At 41.8% G+C, this 13440-nt stretch overlaps 1 protein-coding gene across 2 annotated transcripts in view; it reads right to left on the bottom strand.

The window, feature by feature from the left end:
• TNKS (tankyrase) overlaps positions 1-13440 on the bottom strand; it is a 252832-nt gene that overhangs the window by 80732 nt on the left and 158660 nt on the right. For both annotated transcript variants that reach the window (XM_088448391.1, XM_088448392.1), the window contains exons 11-13: positions 13112-13190; positions 3760-3931; positions 908-987 (exon numbers count right to left, since the gene is read on the bottom strand). In XM_088448391.1, coding sequence (XP_088304517.1) covers positions 908-987; positions 3760-3931; positions 13112-13190 — 331 coding nt within the window. The remainder of the gene's footprint in view (positions 1-907; positions 988-3759; positions 3932-13111; positions 13191-13440) is intronic.

Raw genomic sequence — 13440 nt, 5'->3', positions numbered from 1 at the left:
AATTAATTTTTTCTCTTATATGTTTGAATGAAATGCATAAAATGTTTAGGAATATTATGATACCTCTACAAGACATACCATTTTGAAAACTAGACAACCTACTGCATAAAAATAGGGATCTCCCATATTTCAAGCAAGAGCAACTCTAAGTCCGTGGGTGCCAGTATGATGAAGACAGGGGAGAAGGCATTAAAAGTGCCCTATCCTGGTTTTTAAATATGTATGCAGTGTTTTGTCAGGGAGAGGTGGTGCTAAATGTCAACATTGTGGTTCCATCAAGGTAACGTCATCAAGTCAGGACACCCTCCTGGGTTAGAGCAACAACAACTATAAAGGCTGGAACTTTTAAGTAAATACCACCACATTTGAACCAGTGCATAGGATGAGTCCCAATTAATAGCAAAGGGGTTAAAACAATTTGGTATTAGACCCAAATGTTTTAATGTACACAGAAACCTTCTCCAAATATTTTTCAATATGTACCTAAACCATATATATTATTATTATTTGCAATTATTTATATAGCTCACACATATTCCACAGCGCTTTACAGAGAATATTTGGCTGTCCACTATATCATTTGGGTACTTAGGGTTTGGGTACATAGTCTGCTACTAATTTATAGATTTGTATCCACAAAAATCCGAAAGGGCCTGTAAAGAAAAGACAGAGTAGAAAAGACAAACCTGAGGAAAATGATGATGATAATGATGATGGAAATGCTAACTTATTCAAGTCTGCAGATGGAGGAATAATTAGAGTAAATTCTGTTAATATCTTAATAACCAATATACTCATCATCTAGAGAGGAATTAAACAATTTCTGAGAAGATAACCACACACCACCATCATCAGTAATATGACCGTTTATAGATCATAACTGCTATAACTGCTAGAACACCTTTACCTTTACAGTGTCCAAGTCTCCAGCTTTTGAAGCTTCAAGCAGTCTGTAATCCACGTCAGAAGTGCGGACAGGTGTGCTTTCTACATGTAAGAAAAATATATGTGGCTATAGATACACACACATACATCTATCAGACAGGTACATATGTACATCCATTAAGAACTTCATATATAGTATCTTCTATTTACATCAGTATCTTGCATTATACAGAGATCCAGTTTTAGCTCCATGGTTATGTGCTGGATTCCGACCAGGGATTTATCTGTGTAGAGATATGTTCTCCTTGTGTCTGCTTAGATTTATCATGGTGCGCCAGTTTGCCCAACATCATACTAGTAAGCATAAGCGGATTAACTATGGTTGCAGGGTATGCAGTGCACACCGGCCCCTGAGTCCAGGGGGGCCCGCACCGCACACCCTGCAGCTAGAACTATACTTACCTTGTGCTGGGCACTGCAGGCAAGTGGGTCCCTCCTCCACCGTGGCACCATCTTCCCAGTGACCTCTTCGGGAAGATGGTGCTGTGCAGTGAAAGCAAAGGCTCTGGCACTGTGCCAGAGCCTTTGCTCTCTTGTGTGCACGGGTTTTCTTCCTGATTATCACTGGGAAGATGGCGCTGAGGTGGATGAGGGACCCGCTTGGCAGCACAATGCAAGTATATGTAAGGATGAGGGGGCCTGCTGCTCTGAGGTGGGAGCATGCTGCACACGGGGGCCCTGAGACATTAATACGCTCCAGATGGTAGGTTAATTCAATGCAGAAAAAAAAATGGATTCTAGAGAATGTGTCTATGTATGGTAAAGAATTTAGACTTCTTTAATATTGTCTGTACACTGTGCATAATATGGTAGCACTATATAATCAATAATAAATATAAATCAGTTATTTATTTTTTAAATGAACTAACATTTTCACTACTGAGGGTTTTCTCATCCTGTGCTGAGCCCATTTTTCGATGCTTGCTTGTCACATTCTAACATCGTTATTGTTACTTTAATATGCAGTCCCCACAAATTGGAACTTTTTTTTTTTTTTTTTTTTTTTTAAAGCAAACATTGCAGTTTCAGACAATAAAATTAGTCCATTTGCTCTAACACATAAAATGTAGTCAAAATGAAGGTAAGTCCCAGATTCAAATAGCTACAGTGTTTACCCCAGGAGCTGCGAGGATAAATCTGTGTTAAATGCATACTTTGACGCTTAACACTCATGGAAACCAATAGATTCCAGTATTTAACATTGAATCTATGTATTAATGAGCAATACCTGTGGGTTTACCACACAAGGAAATTGGCTATCAATTGTCTTTTCATTGAATATCACTGGGCATTAAACCTGGAGCTTTAACCATGTGGTAAACACCGTGGGTAATTGAATCTGTCCCCAGGGATGTGAACGTAAAACAAATGTGATTGTGTTTTTCTTTATAAATACCAGAAAGACCATTTGTGGTTCCAGCTTCAACATTAATCCACCTTTTCAAAATTGCAACCAGCAGGATTCTACATGTAGCCTTTTACACCAAAACCTGCACTTGAAAATTACCATGTATATTTATTTTGATCATTTTTGTTGTCTCATTTTAAACACTTGTGTTGGAACAATAAGGTAAGCCCACAACAGCCTATATTTCTATACTGGAAAAACTAATTAAATGAGGGGACCCCTTTTTTTTTTATTTGACACAAGATGCTGTAGATCTAGGTTTTGGATCCCATATCTATGTGAAAATTTACATTTTTTGTTGTTCAAACTATTGTCTGGTTATTACCAAATACCTACTACTATGGAGGTAAGTATGAGGGCGATTACCAGACAATACAGTATATGATAATGGCCAACATCATTTGAAAGAGGGGACTCCCTTCTTTTGTGTGTGTGTGTGTACCCCCTTGCAGGTGCCTTTATGGGGTGATAGGGCAAATGTAGGGCAAACTCCATAAGTAACATTGTCAAGTGATCAAAAGGCAATAACAGCTAAGGGGTCTCCCCTCTTTCAACAATGCTACCGCCACGTGTTTTTGTGTCTGTATGGTAGAGATGAAATCTTATGATTTCTGCAGTGCATCGTGATATGATTTGGAGATCACTAGAAAATAAATACTAAGGGCCCCGTCACTTGAAAGAGGGGTCCCCTCTCTTTCTAATGTAGGTGCTCTTAACTTTTTGTAACCAGATTAATACAAATCTACCCCCATGCCTGGACATTAGCTTGTATGGAGTCACCTAGTTTAAAAGAGGAACTTTTTTTTTTGTTCTTTCACAAAACTGATGTCAGTGAGCATACGTGAGTGCCCACCGGAGATGAGTACAGGTAGCAGGAATATTTGCTTTTGATGTATGTAGTTTTTATGTATGGAGAGGACAAGTCCCATTTGTTGACTGCACCAAAATGGTTAAAGCAGTGGCTCCCAAACTGTGCGCCGTGGCACCCTGGGGTGCCTCGGGGCACTTGCAGGGGGTGCCTCAGGTTGGTGGTCCAGCACCAAATCAAATTATTTATGGTCAATGTAGTGTAAATATGTGGACAAACAGAAGCACAAACCTGTCCACAACCACATAACTGAGCCTAAGGATGACAGGTAAGCACCATTTACTTAATTTTTTTCTGAATTTCTCAATAACAAACTTTTGGCTTAGGGGTGCCGTGTAAACAATGCTGATATTCTAGGGCGCCGTGATTCAAGAAAGTTTGGGAACCACTGGGTTAAAGGAAGGTAAAATCTTATAACTCGCCTAAGTTAATTGTAATAATTTCACCAATGTGAGCACAACATAATCCTTATAAATAAACTTTTATCCCAAAATAACATCCTTTCTAAAAGTATAGTTATGAAGCGGTGGTCACTCACCACTTAGAATTTGCTGCACGGCTTCATTTCCCATCTGTGCTGCTGTAAAGCCTTGCAGAGAAATGATGGACGCGTCCGAACCAAAGCTCAACAGAAGACGGCAAGTCTGCAGGTGACCTCCCAGTGCAGCTCTGTGCAATGCAGTTTGTCCAAGTGTGTCCAAAGCATTCATCTTTGGGATAAGCACAGGATGCATTTTAATAAACACAACAAAACCCGTTAAAATCAGAAAATATACAACACATGGTACTCCCAAAGCTGGACCAGAGATGGTCTCTGACAGCACAAAAGAAAATATTTGCACAGACTTCTAGTTCAATATTTTAGGGGAGGGGGCCTGGACTGCACACCCTAGCTCTTTCTAATGGGATGTGCTACCTAGCTGAGACTTAATACTACAACATGGAAAAAACAAAAGACCAGATGCACCATACAACCATTAATAATTATACATCATATACGAGGTTTTTGGCACAAATTTGTCCAAAGTTATGAGCTTACCCACCAACGTCAAGGTAACATCATCGGATATGTCCTTAACACTATGGGGGTTTATGTATTGGGCGTGCTGCACCCCCCAAACCATCCCAGCCAAACCACTCCTGGGCACCACACAAAATAAAATAAAAAATAGCAGTGAACTTTGGCCAAATTTATACCAAAAACCTTGCATATGACATATAATTATTAATAGCTGCTATGGTGCATCTGGTCTTTCTTTTCTTCTATGTTACAGACTTCGAGTTCAACAAGCTACAGTTGTTGATGAAAATGTGGTAAGAAAAGTGTTAAAAGCCTGAGAGATTGGTGTAAAATAATTTGACATTTGTAAAAAAAAAGACTTCTACAATACAAACATCCATTTATCTATTAACCCCTATACTTCTGAGGCTCTCTCTCTCCCATGTTGATCCTATATTGGCATATTTCAGACTGGTTACGTAGTTGGTCCCGGAGATACTCAAATCAGCTCGCTGTTTAGTCCGACACAAGTTGAGTTGGAGAATGCCGGTTCTGTGGCTTAACGTGGGTGTTTAGCCGCGAGAACCTGTATTCTCAGACTAAAGTGCCGGCCGTGAGGCTGTTAGCTCCACGGAAAACAGCCTTGCGTCCGGCACTTTTTTGGATTTCTCCTCGCACCCTCAGGAGGGTATGAGAAGAAATCATTCAGTCAACAGAACAGCGCATTGAATTTAATAGCTCCGGGACCAACTTCCCAGTGCTATTCAACTCCTGAACTATGTAGGGATAATATTCTAGCCCAACAAGGCATAGTATTTTGAAAAAGTAGAAAACGTACCACATCAAATAAGGGCACATCTGGGTTTATTAAAGCCAGGATGGTAGAAATAGAATCACCCATCTGGCCATTAGAACCCCCACTATCTTTAGACTTAACACTTTCTGTAGTATAGATTATTATTGTCTATCATTCTTCAAACGAGGGTATCCACAAGTGAGTAGGTGCCAAGATGACCACAATCGTGCAGATTTAGTGCCCTCCCCATCCACAGATTGAAGAGAAAAAAACTTCTACCCACAAGCTAAGATGACCACAGCCATGTTTGGCAACTAACCACCTAAACAAGCTCTTCCTGCAGTTTGACTATCTACATTCTGATGATCCTGTGGCCAATATAAAGATTTAGCTGCCTACAGGACAAAGTTTCTTATTGGAAATACATTTTTCACCGAACAAATTATTAGACTTTCAAAACAATCTAAACCTGTTCAACCTGATACAGCAAGCATGCCTATAACAGAGGTTTCTTCTTCAGGTTCCATACGGATCCACAGGAATACCATGGGGATAATGTGGTTGGAGTGATCCAGGCAACAAACAGTTAAAGCTTTCAGCTCCCAGGATGCCTCTGGTCCTCCTCCACATATACCCTGCCCCTGGCCACAGGCATTCAGTTGTTTCTTTGGTGCGGCAGGATTCAGCTGCACCTTTGCTCAGGCAGTCCTAAGCTTTTATTTTATTTTCTATGTTTTTGAGTTAGCAGTGCTGAGCGTCTGAATTAAGACGCATGTACTGCGACTCATTCTACCTCCGCCGGGCCGCAACACCAGTGACATTGCTGGTGATTTCGGCGAGTCACGACAGAGCTTGCTAGCAACGATGCTGGGGCCCGGACTGTAACCGGACACACGGAGGTCAGGTAAGGGGAATCGCGAGCGGCAGTCCATGCTTCCGGAAACGCACGGGAAGTCGCTGCAGTGACGGCCCGGAGTGTCCACGTCATTACTAGACCACCAGGGCCTTATCGTCTGATGCCGGGGATCGTCAGCAGACGCTTCTGTTGTCATGAGGCCAGTGTACCCGGCTGGTTGATGCAGCTTAAGGGAGGTAGGCTCTCCCCCAGCAGCTCCTCCCCTGACCCAATGCAGTTCCTTAAAAAGGTTTTTGCGCATATGGATCGCTCCTCCTACCCACCTCGTGTATATGAGACGCTCACATACCACTCTCTGTGCGCTGCTGTAGCTGTTGGTCTCAGGAGGTGTTGGGTCAGTCTCCCTATATATAACACTCCCATGGGTCAGGTATATAGTGCTCTATATCCTACCAAACATCATGTTTTGAGTAGCTGATTCAGAGCCCATTGCAACTAAATTGCATATGCATTGTATGTCAACTAAACAGGTTCATCTGTCTCTCTTTTGTGGTGGCTACAAAAGGATCATCTGGACAAAGGTCGCCCATTCTAGATACCAAATTGGGTGCTTCTCACCATGGACGCCAGTCTTTGTGGATGGGAGATAGCGACAGGTCATCACACCTTTCAGGGAAGATGGACGAATCAGAAAAGTCATCTGCCCAAAATATTCTGGAGCTTCGAGCAGTATACAAAGCACACATCGTGGCACAGGACTTGCTCAACGGCAGGCCGGTACAGATCCAGTCCAGACAACGCAACCACAGTAGCCTCTCTCATTTATCAGGAATGCACGCTAAGTCATATAGCCATGAGGGAAGTGACAAACCTTCTGATTTGAGCAGAACATCAATATTTATCCCGGGAGTCCTCAATTTGGAAGCGGACTTCCTAAGTCATCAGGACATACACACCGGAGAGTGGTCTGTCCACGTGGGGGGTTTTCAACTCCTGGTGAACAAATGGGGCCTACCAGACATAGACCTCATGACATCACGTCACAATCACAAAGTCTGTAGATTTGAAATGGTTGACAGCGAACACACTTTTTTCTCCCTCGCTATCTCTTCTGCACGCAGAGTCTCTGATTTGGCAGCGCTCTCTTGTCGCTCCTCATTTTTTATTTTTCACCAGGATAGAGCTGTTAAATGCAGAAGGGAGGGTTACCTTCCTAAGGTAGTGTCCCGTTTTCATGTGAATGAAGAGATTGTGGTTTCAGCTTTTGACCTTTCTGTAGGTGAAGCCTCCCTGGATTTAGTTTGTACGCTCCACATAGATACAAAGAGCGCAAACGATTTTAAGCAGGCCATACACCTGCACGATTTCGGGCCGATTGCCCGATTTTCGAAGAGTCATATGATGGATCTTGTGAAAATCGTGTATTTTTTTAGTAAGATACGATCCGATGCACGCTCCCGCAGCTCCTTAAATCTGATCTTATGATCAGATGGGCAGCCCATATGTTCCATCCTATCGTATGCAGATCGTGACGTTTATTTTGTTCATGCGATCCATCGTGCGGCAATTCAAGTAATTTCAATGACTGTTTCCCTAATGAGCACGTGAGGCACACGATCGATCATACGACAGATCCTGTGCTTTGAAATACAACAAACATGCCGCCAGGACTGCCAGGGAGCTCCAGGGGAAATTGATCTGATGCTGGTTGTGCAGGTGTATGGCCAGCATTAGAAAATCAGTTCTCTTTTTGTATTATATGGTTTTCACAAACGAGGATGGCCAGCTAACAGACAGACTCTGGCTAGATGGTTACATATGACTATCTCTCAGGTATACACACAGACTGATCTCCCTGTTCCAAACACGGTGACAGCACATTCTACTCGGTCTGTAGGGCCATCATGGGCGTTTAGTCGTGGTGCCTCTGTTCAGCAATTGTGCAAGGCAGCCACGTAATCTTCTGTTCACACTTTTCTCTATTTCTACACCTTTGATACTTTTGCCTCTCAGGATGATTCCTTTGGGCGATGAGTTACTGCAGTGGCGTTAAACAGCCCTTCTAGTTGTGCCTAGTCCTGTGTTTACTCAATCCGAGCATCATTTCGTGCGTCTTTTGCGCAGCAAATGAGTCTTATTCGCAACTAGATGCGACTTAGATGCACAAGGAGACTCTGATGATTAAAAAGATATGTGGCATGTGTATGTTCTGTGTGCAGCTGCATCTGCAAACAAAATGCTACGTTACAGTGTTAGTGGCTGTTTTTCACACCAGGTCTCATTGTGATGATTTTACAGACTTGGCAGCGCACAGAACATAAACATGGTGCAAATCATTTTACTCAGCAAAGTCTGCTTGTGCGTCGTATACACATTGCATTGCGAATAAGACGCATTTGGAATGCTGCCACTAGCTGCGCACACCTTCCGTAAACCCTGTTCCACTACTAGAACTGGTTAATAATGAACAAAACCTACATTTCAGTTTGTAACTTACAGCCACTATGAAAAAAAGTAAAACTAAAAATGTTTTCATTTTCATACATTATATTAACTTTGACATTATTATTATTATTATTATTATTATTATTATATTGCATGTAATATCTACCGCCTACTTACACGTATGTCTTATTATACACAGATCCAAATGATCATTTTTTATCTCCATCAAGTAATATTGACAGAACACAGGAACAAACAAGAAAGCTCTTTTCATATAATTTACGGCTTTCCATCCTACTCTTGCTTTTCCCTAATTAGAAGGGAAGAATTAGTTCTTTTCATATCAGAAGCAGTTTGTATAGAAATGATGAAGAAATACCACTGCAGATAGATGGCCAAAATACTCCAATTAAATTACTCATCCTGTTGCCAGGAACAGGGATGAATCAGAGTTTGAGTAGCAAAGTAATTTTCATAAAAGCGGAATGCCTTTGAGGTACCATAGGATTTTCAGATGAATGTACTGACCTAATATTCTGATTGTATCTAACCCACAGCCATCTGTAAAGAGCTGACGGCACAGCTTGTTTCAGAAAGAAAAAAAACATGTTGATTACTTAAATCATCCTTCAACTTTTGTTTTGCCCAGAGGCAAAATCTAAAATGTACTATGGATACCATTAACCCTCCGCTGGCATTAGTAACCTGTGGCACTACAGGTATTAGAAACTTAAAGCTGTAAAATTAAACATTGGCCAGTCTCTACACACAATGTCCTTTCCTTTATACTTATTTTTGCCTTTAAAATAGAAGAGAACGTTGAATTTGCCTTTTATAGCTGCATTTTGCACATTTGATTATATACAGCTATTGGGCACACAATTATTTTATCTAAACATTTACACCTACAGATTACTCCTCCACCAAGCCTCAACACGCCATGCAGCGAGACGCCTGGCGCGACCAACCTGCGCCGAGCGGTGTAGTGTCTTCTTCACTGGAACGGGTGTCTTAATAGCAATGCTGTGCGACAGAACAGTTTCATGAGACTGCACTGATTAAATGGATATGCAACACTTATATATCTATGTTCCACAGAGTCTGCGTCGGTACAACAGAACCTGGTGTAATACAAAGCCACTTCTATCAATTCAAACTTATTTCCCAGAAAAAGATGCTTGGTGCAAGAAGAGTGGCATGGGACCTGGAGTGGCATGGGACCTGGCGTGCCGAGAAGGCAGAGCCAGATTAAGGTCCACATGGGCCTGGAGCTGAAATTTGGATGGGCCTATTTTATGCCAGTGCAGGGGATGTAACTAAAGCTGGGGCAGTGGAGCTACAAAAAAAAAAAGTTTATTTATTTTGCGTGAAAGTGTGTGTACTATATAGAGATTTAGTCATGTGACCGGCGGCCGCAAGACCGCTGGTCACAATCCTGACGGCAGAATGCTGGCTAGGGATTCATGATAGGCGTTAAAATACCGACACCTATAATAAACCTGACGCCGGAATCCAGGACGAAGTGTGCCCGAATTAAGTAAGTCTGGGGTGCCTGTCCTGTTAGCCGCGGGGGTTAAGGTTAGGTTGATGGCATTTAGCGGGCTTAGCATTAGGTTTTGGGGGTGAGAGGTCAGGGTTAAGCACTCCTAGGGAGGAGGGATAGGCACCCCCCAGGGAGAGGATATGGTTAGGCATCCCCCCCGGGGTGTTAGGTTTAGGGAGCGGTAAGGAAGGGGGTTAGGGTTAGGCACTAGGAGGTGAGGTTAGGGTTAGGTACCACTAAGGGAGGGTTAGGGTGGCTAAAATACTTGCCACTGGCATTTCAATCCCATTCCACTGTATAGTCTGCCTTTCATTGAGTGCAAAAAAATCTAAAATTGTTCACTGTTTATTACCATATTTCTTGTGTTCATCCCAAATGACTAATCGGATTGGGTACGGGATGCCAGGCGCTCGTGATCCTGGCAGTCAGAATCCCAACGCCGGCATCCAGACAGGGTTAGGATACGGACACCTGTCGGTCAGTATCTTAACCCTCCCCCTCTCCTTACCCCTACCTCCCCGCAGCCTAAACCTAACCCTCCCCCATGCAGCCTAAACCTAATCCTCCCCCCCACAGTCTGAACCTAATCTCCCCCCCCCACAGCCTTAACCTAACTCTCCCGCAGCCAAACCCACCCCCTAGTGCCTAACCTTATCCTCCCCTAACCTTCCCCCAAACCCCAATAACTGTCAAGTACGGTTGCGGGGGGACTTGCCTACTGTTGCGGGGTGCCGGGAGCGGCACACGATTTTCGGGAGGCTCCTGACAGTCTCGGAAGAGTAGGCAAATAGGTTACAGATAGAGGGGGTAAATATGTCATATATATATATATATATATATATATATATATATATATATATATATATATATATATATATATATATATACACATATACATATATATATACACTGTATATATACAGTAACACACACACTCATACACAAACAGTCCCTTGGTAAGGTTACACACACGCACATACATTCATGCTCAGGGTGAGATCGAACACACACAGAGCAGCACTAATTATTACACTGACCTGTAGGATGCTTTGGACGGTGATAGATGTCCTCCGTCCTCATGCCTGCATTTCTTCTGACCGTATTGGTCTCTGTAGCTCAGCCTCTGCGACTCTATTTTTCTCATTTCACTGACATCATTTCACTCACACAGTGTCCACGGAGTCTGAATTCCTGCTGAGGGAGGGAGAGGCGAGTGGACGGAGCTTCGAATGGCCGGGGGTGGGCGGGGCTTATTCCGGCGGGTGGCCAGAGCTATGTCAGGCAAAGGCAAATGGCCTTCGGGGGTGTGAGAAGTGAATGGGATGGGCTTTAGATGGCTAGGAAGTGGATAGGCAGGGCTCACCAATGCAGATGATGGTGACTGTTGACAGGAGTATTTTTTTTCCTGTGCGCACTGGCTGACTATAGCAGATTCTCTAGGCCTATTTTCATGGGGGGCCCTGGAGCTGTAGCTCCACCCGCCCCATTATTAATCCAGCCCTGCGAGAAGGGCTGTTTGGCGTTACAGTGGCATTAGCGCATGAGGACACATCTATATTGTGCATGTAAACTAATAAGTATAGATAAACAGAACATGAGACAGATATTTCCCCAAATGAATATCTGCATAAGAATCTACCCCAACCATAACTAGACTGTGTCTTAGAAGAGAAAATTTTCTGTCACCCCCTCCCTTGAAAATTATATTACAACATTGTGAATGTTACCAGTCTATTTTAGTGTTAGGCTGCGGTCAGGGTTAAAATCAGCTAAAACCACTGTCGAAATGTTGACATAACGTCCATGTTGACATTCTGGTGTCAACATTTTGTACCACACAGAGAGACGATGCTAGCAACCACGATCATCCTTCACCACATTGCCTGAACTGCTCCTGTTTTCCCTTTTGCACATAAGTTGTGGTTACAGCTGCTACCACCAAGAAAGCCACAGAGATCAAACTCAATGGCCATAGAATTTATTGAGCCCAGCAGCTGATCGGAGACTGCATTCTAGCAGACCTTTGAAAAAACCCTTGCACTCGTGTGAGGACACCCCTCAGCACTAACTCTGGTCTCCAACTTTATGCTTGAATACAATTTGTTAATGTTATGATGCTACTATAAGATGTTATATTCCATTTTGTTCATATTTTTGTTTTATTTTTAAACAAACTGTAAAAAGTTATTATTTATAATCTCCACTGAAAGATGCCCAATGTCAGTGCAATTTAAGAATGTTCGTGCAGACAGTAGTTGATCAATCACATTTTGTCATTTGTTGACCAATTAGCATTCGGCAGTTGATATAAATAGTTTCAGTACACTGTTCTTCGGCATTTGGAAGCAACTTTTTCAGGTGCACCTCAACAATGAAGCCATCTATCAAGCTTGACAAGGTAAATTGCTTTTAAATAGTTTTTCTAGCAAAACAATGCATACTTTGAATAAAATTAATTATAACAAATCTACAGTGTAATAAAATCTCATACAACCCCCCCCCCCCCCCCACCCCCCAGAAAGTAATATGGACAATATTACATGATCAGAAGACGATAAATTAATGGCAAGATCGAGATTTTTGACACATCAGGCCTGCGGACAGCACCTCGCTCCCACTGACCTTCTATCACAATGGATAGTAAAAGGTCAATGCTGATATCTGCACATATTATTAAAGAAATTATGTAGTTGATCTAAACAGAAAACTAAAAACAGTATATAAATAACTATTAAAAATACAAGTTATAAAGTTTATATTAGGTTAAAGACTACCTCTGAGGAAGCAGTCTAAGCACAGAGAAACACGTTAGGCACTTTGAGGGAGATTTATGGTGAGGTGGCAAATGTCCAAACATGCTTTGCCCACGATCGTGGTGAAGCAGGTCCAGACACTGCCCGTCTCTATTATTACCGGGTTTGCCGAAGAGGGAAAGTGCTCACTAAGGAGTATTCACTTTTTCAGGTAAAACAGAGAATAGGAATTTCTAGTTTTATTATATATATATATATATATATATATACACACACACACACACACACACAATACTTTGAAGATGAGCTTTTTGTTGGACAAATATATATATATGTATATATATATATATATATATATATATATATATATATATATAAAACTCCCCACTAATTAATAAAAGCCAGTGAGGCAATTCCTGAGAACTACCACCTATTCCGATGACAGAATTTTAACACTAAAAACAACTCATTAACTTTATTATTATTGGACAAGTTACCTTTGCTCCATGTTTATGCAGAACTTCCACGACATCATTGTGTGCTCTTTCAGCAGCTACATGCAAGGGTGTCATAAAACTACAATACAAAAAGGGGTTGGGAAACTGATTAACATTTATGCTATATGTATTACACAAAATCATCAATATAGATTAAAAAAAAGGCTACTTAAAAAAACAGGACTATTCGTTATTTCCTACCAGTATTGCTATAGCTACACTGTACAGTTATGATCTATTTAGAAAATGTTAAATTCTCCACTGGAAGTGAACAATAGATGAAAAAGAGGTGCAACATTAAAGCTGTCTGCAAGTTTTCTTATTCAGTT

The sequence above is a fragment of the Taudactylus pleione genome, unplaced genomic scaffold (assembly GCF_031769625.1).
Source record: "Taudactylus pleione unplaced genomic scaffold, aTauple2 ptg000454l, whole genome shotgun sequence".
Lineage (NCBI taxonomy): Eukaryota > Metazoa > Chordata > Amphibia > Anura > Myobatrachidae > Taudactylus > Taudactylus pleione.
Note: the sequence above shows the minus strand (reverse complement) of the source record. Positions and strands in the feature narration are given on the sequence as shown.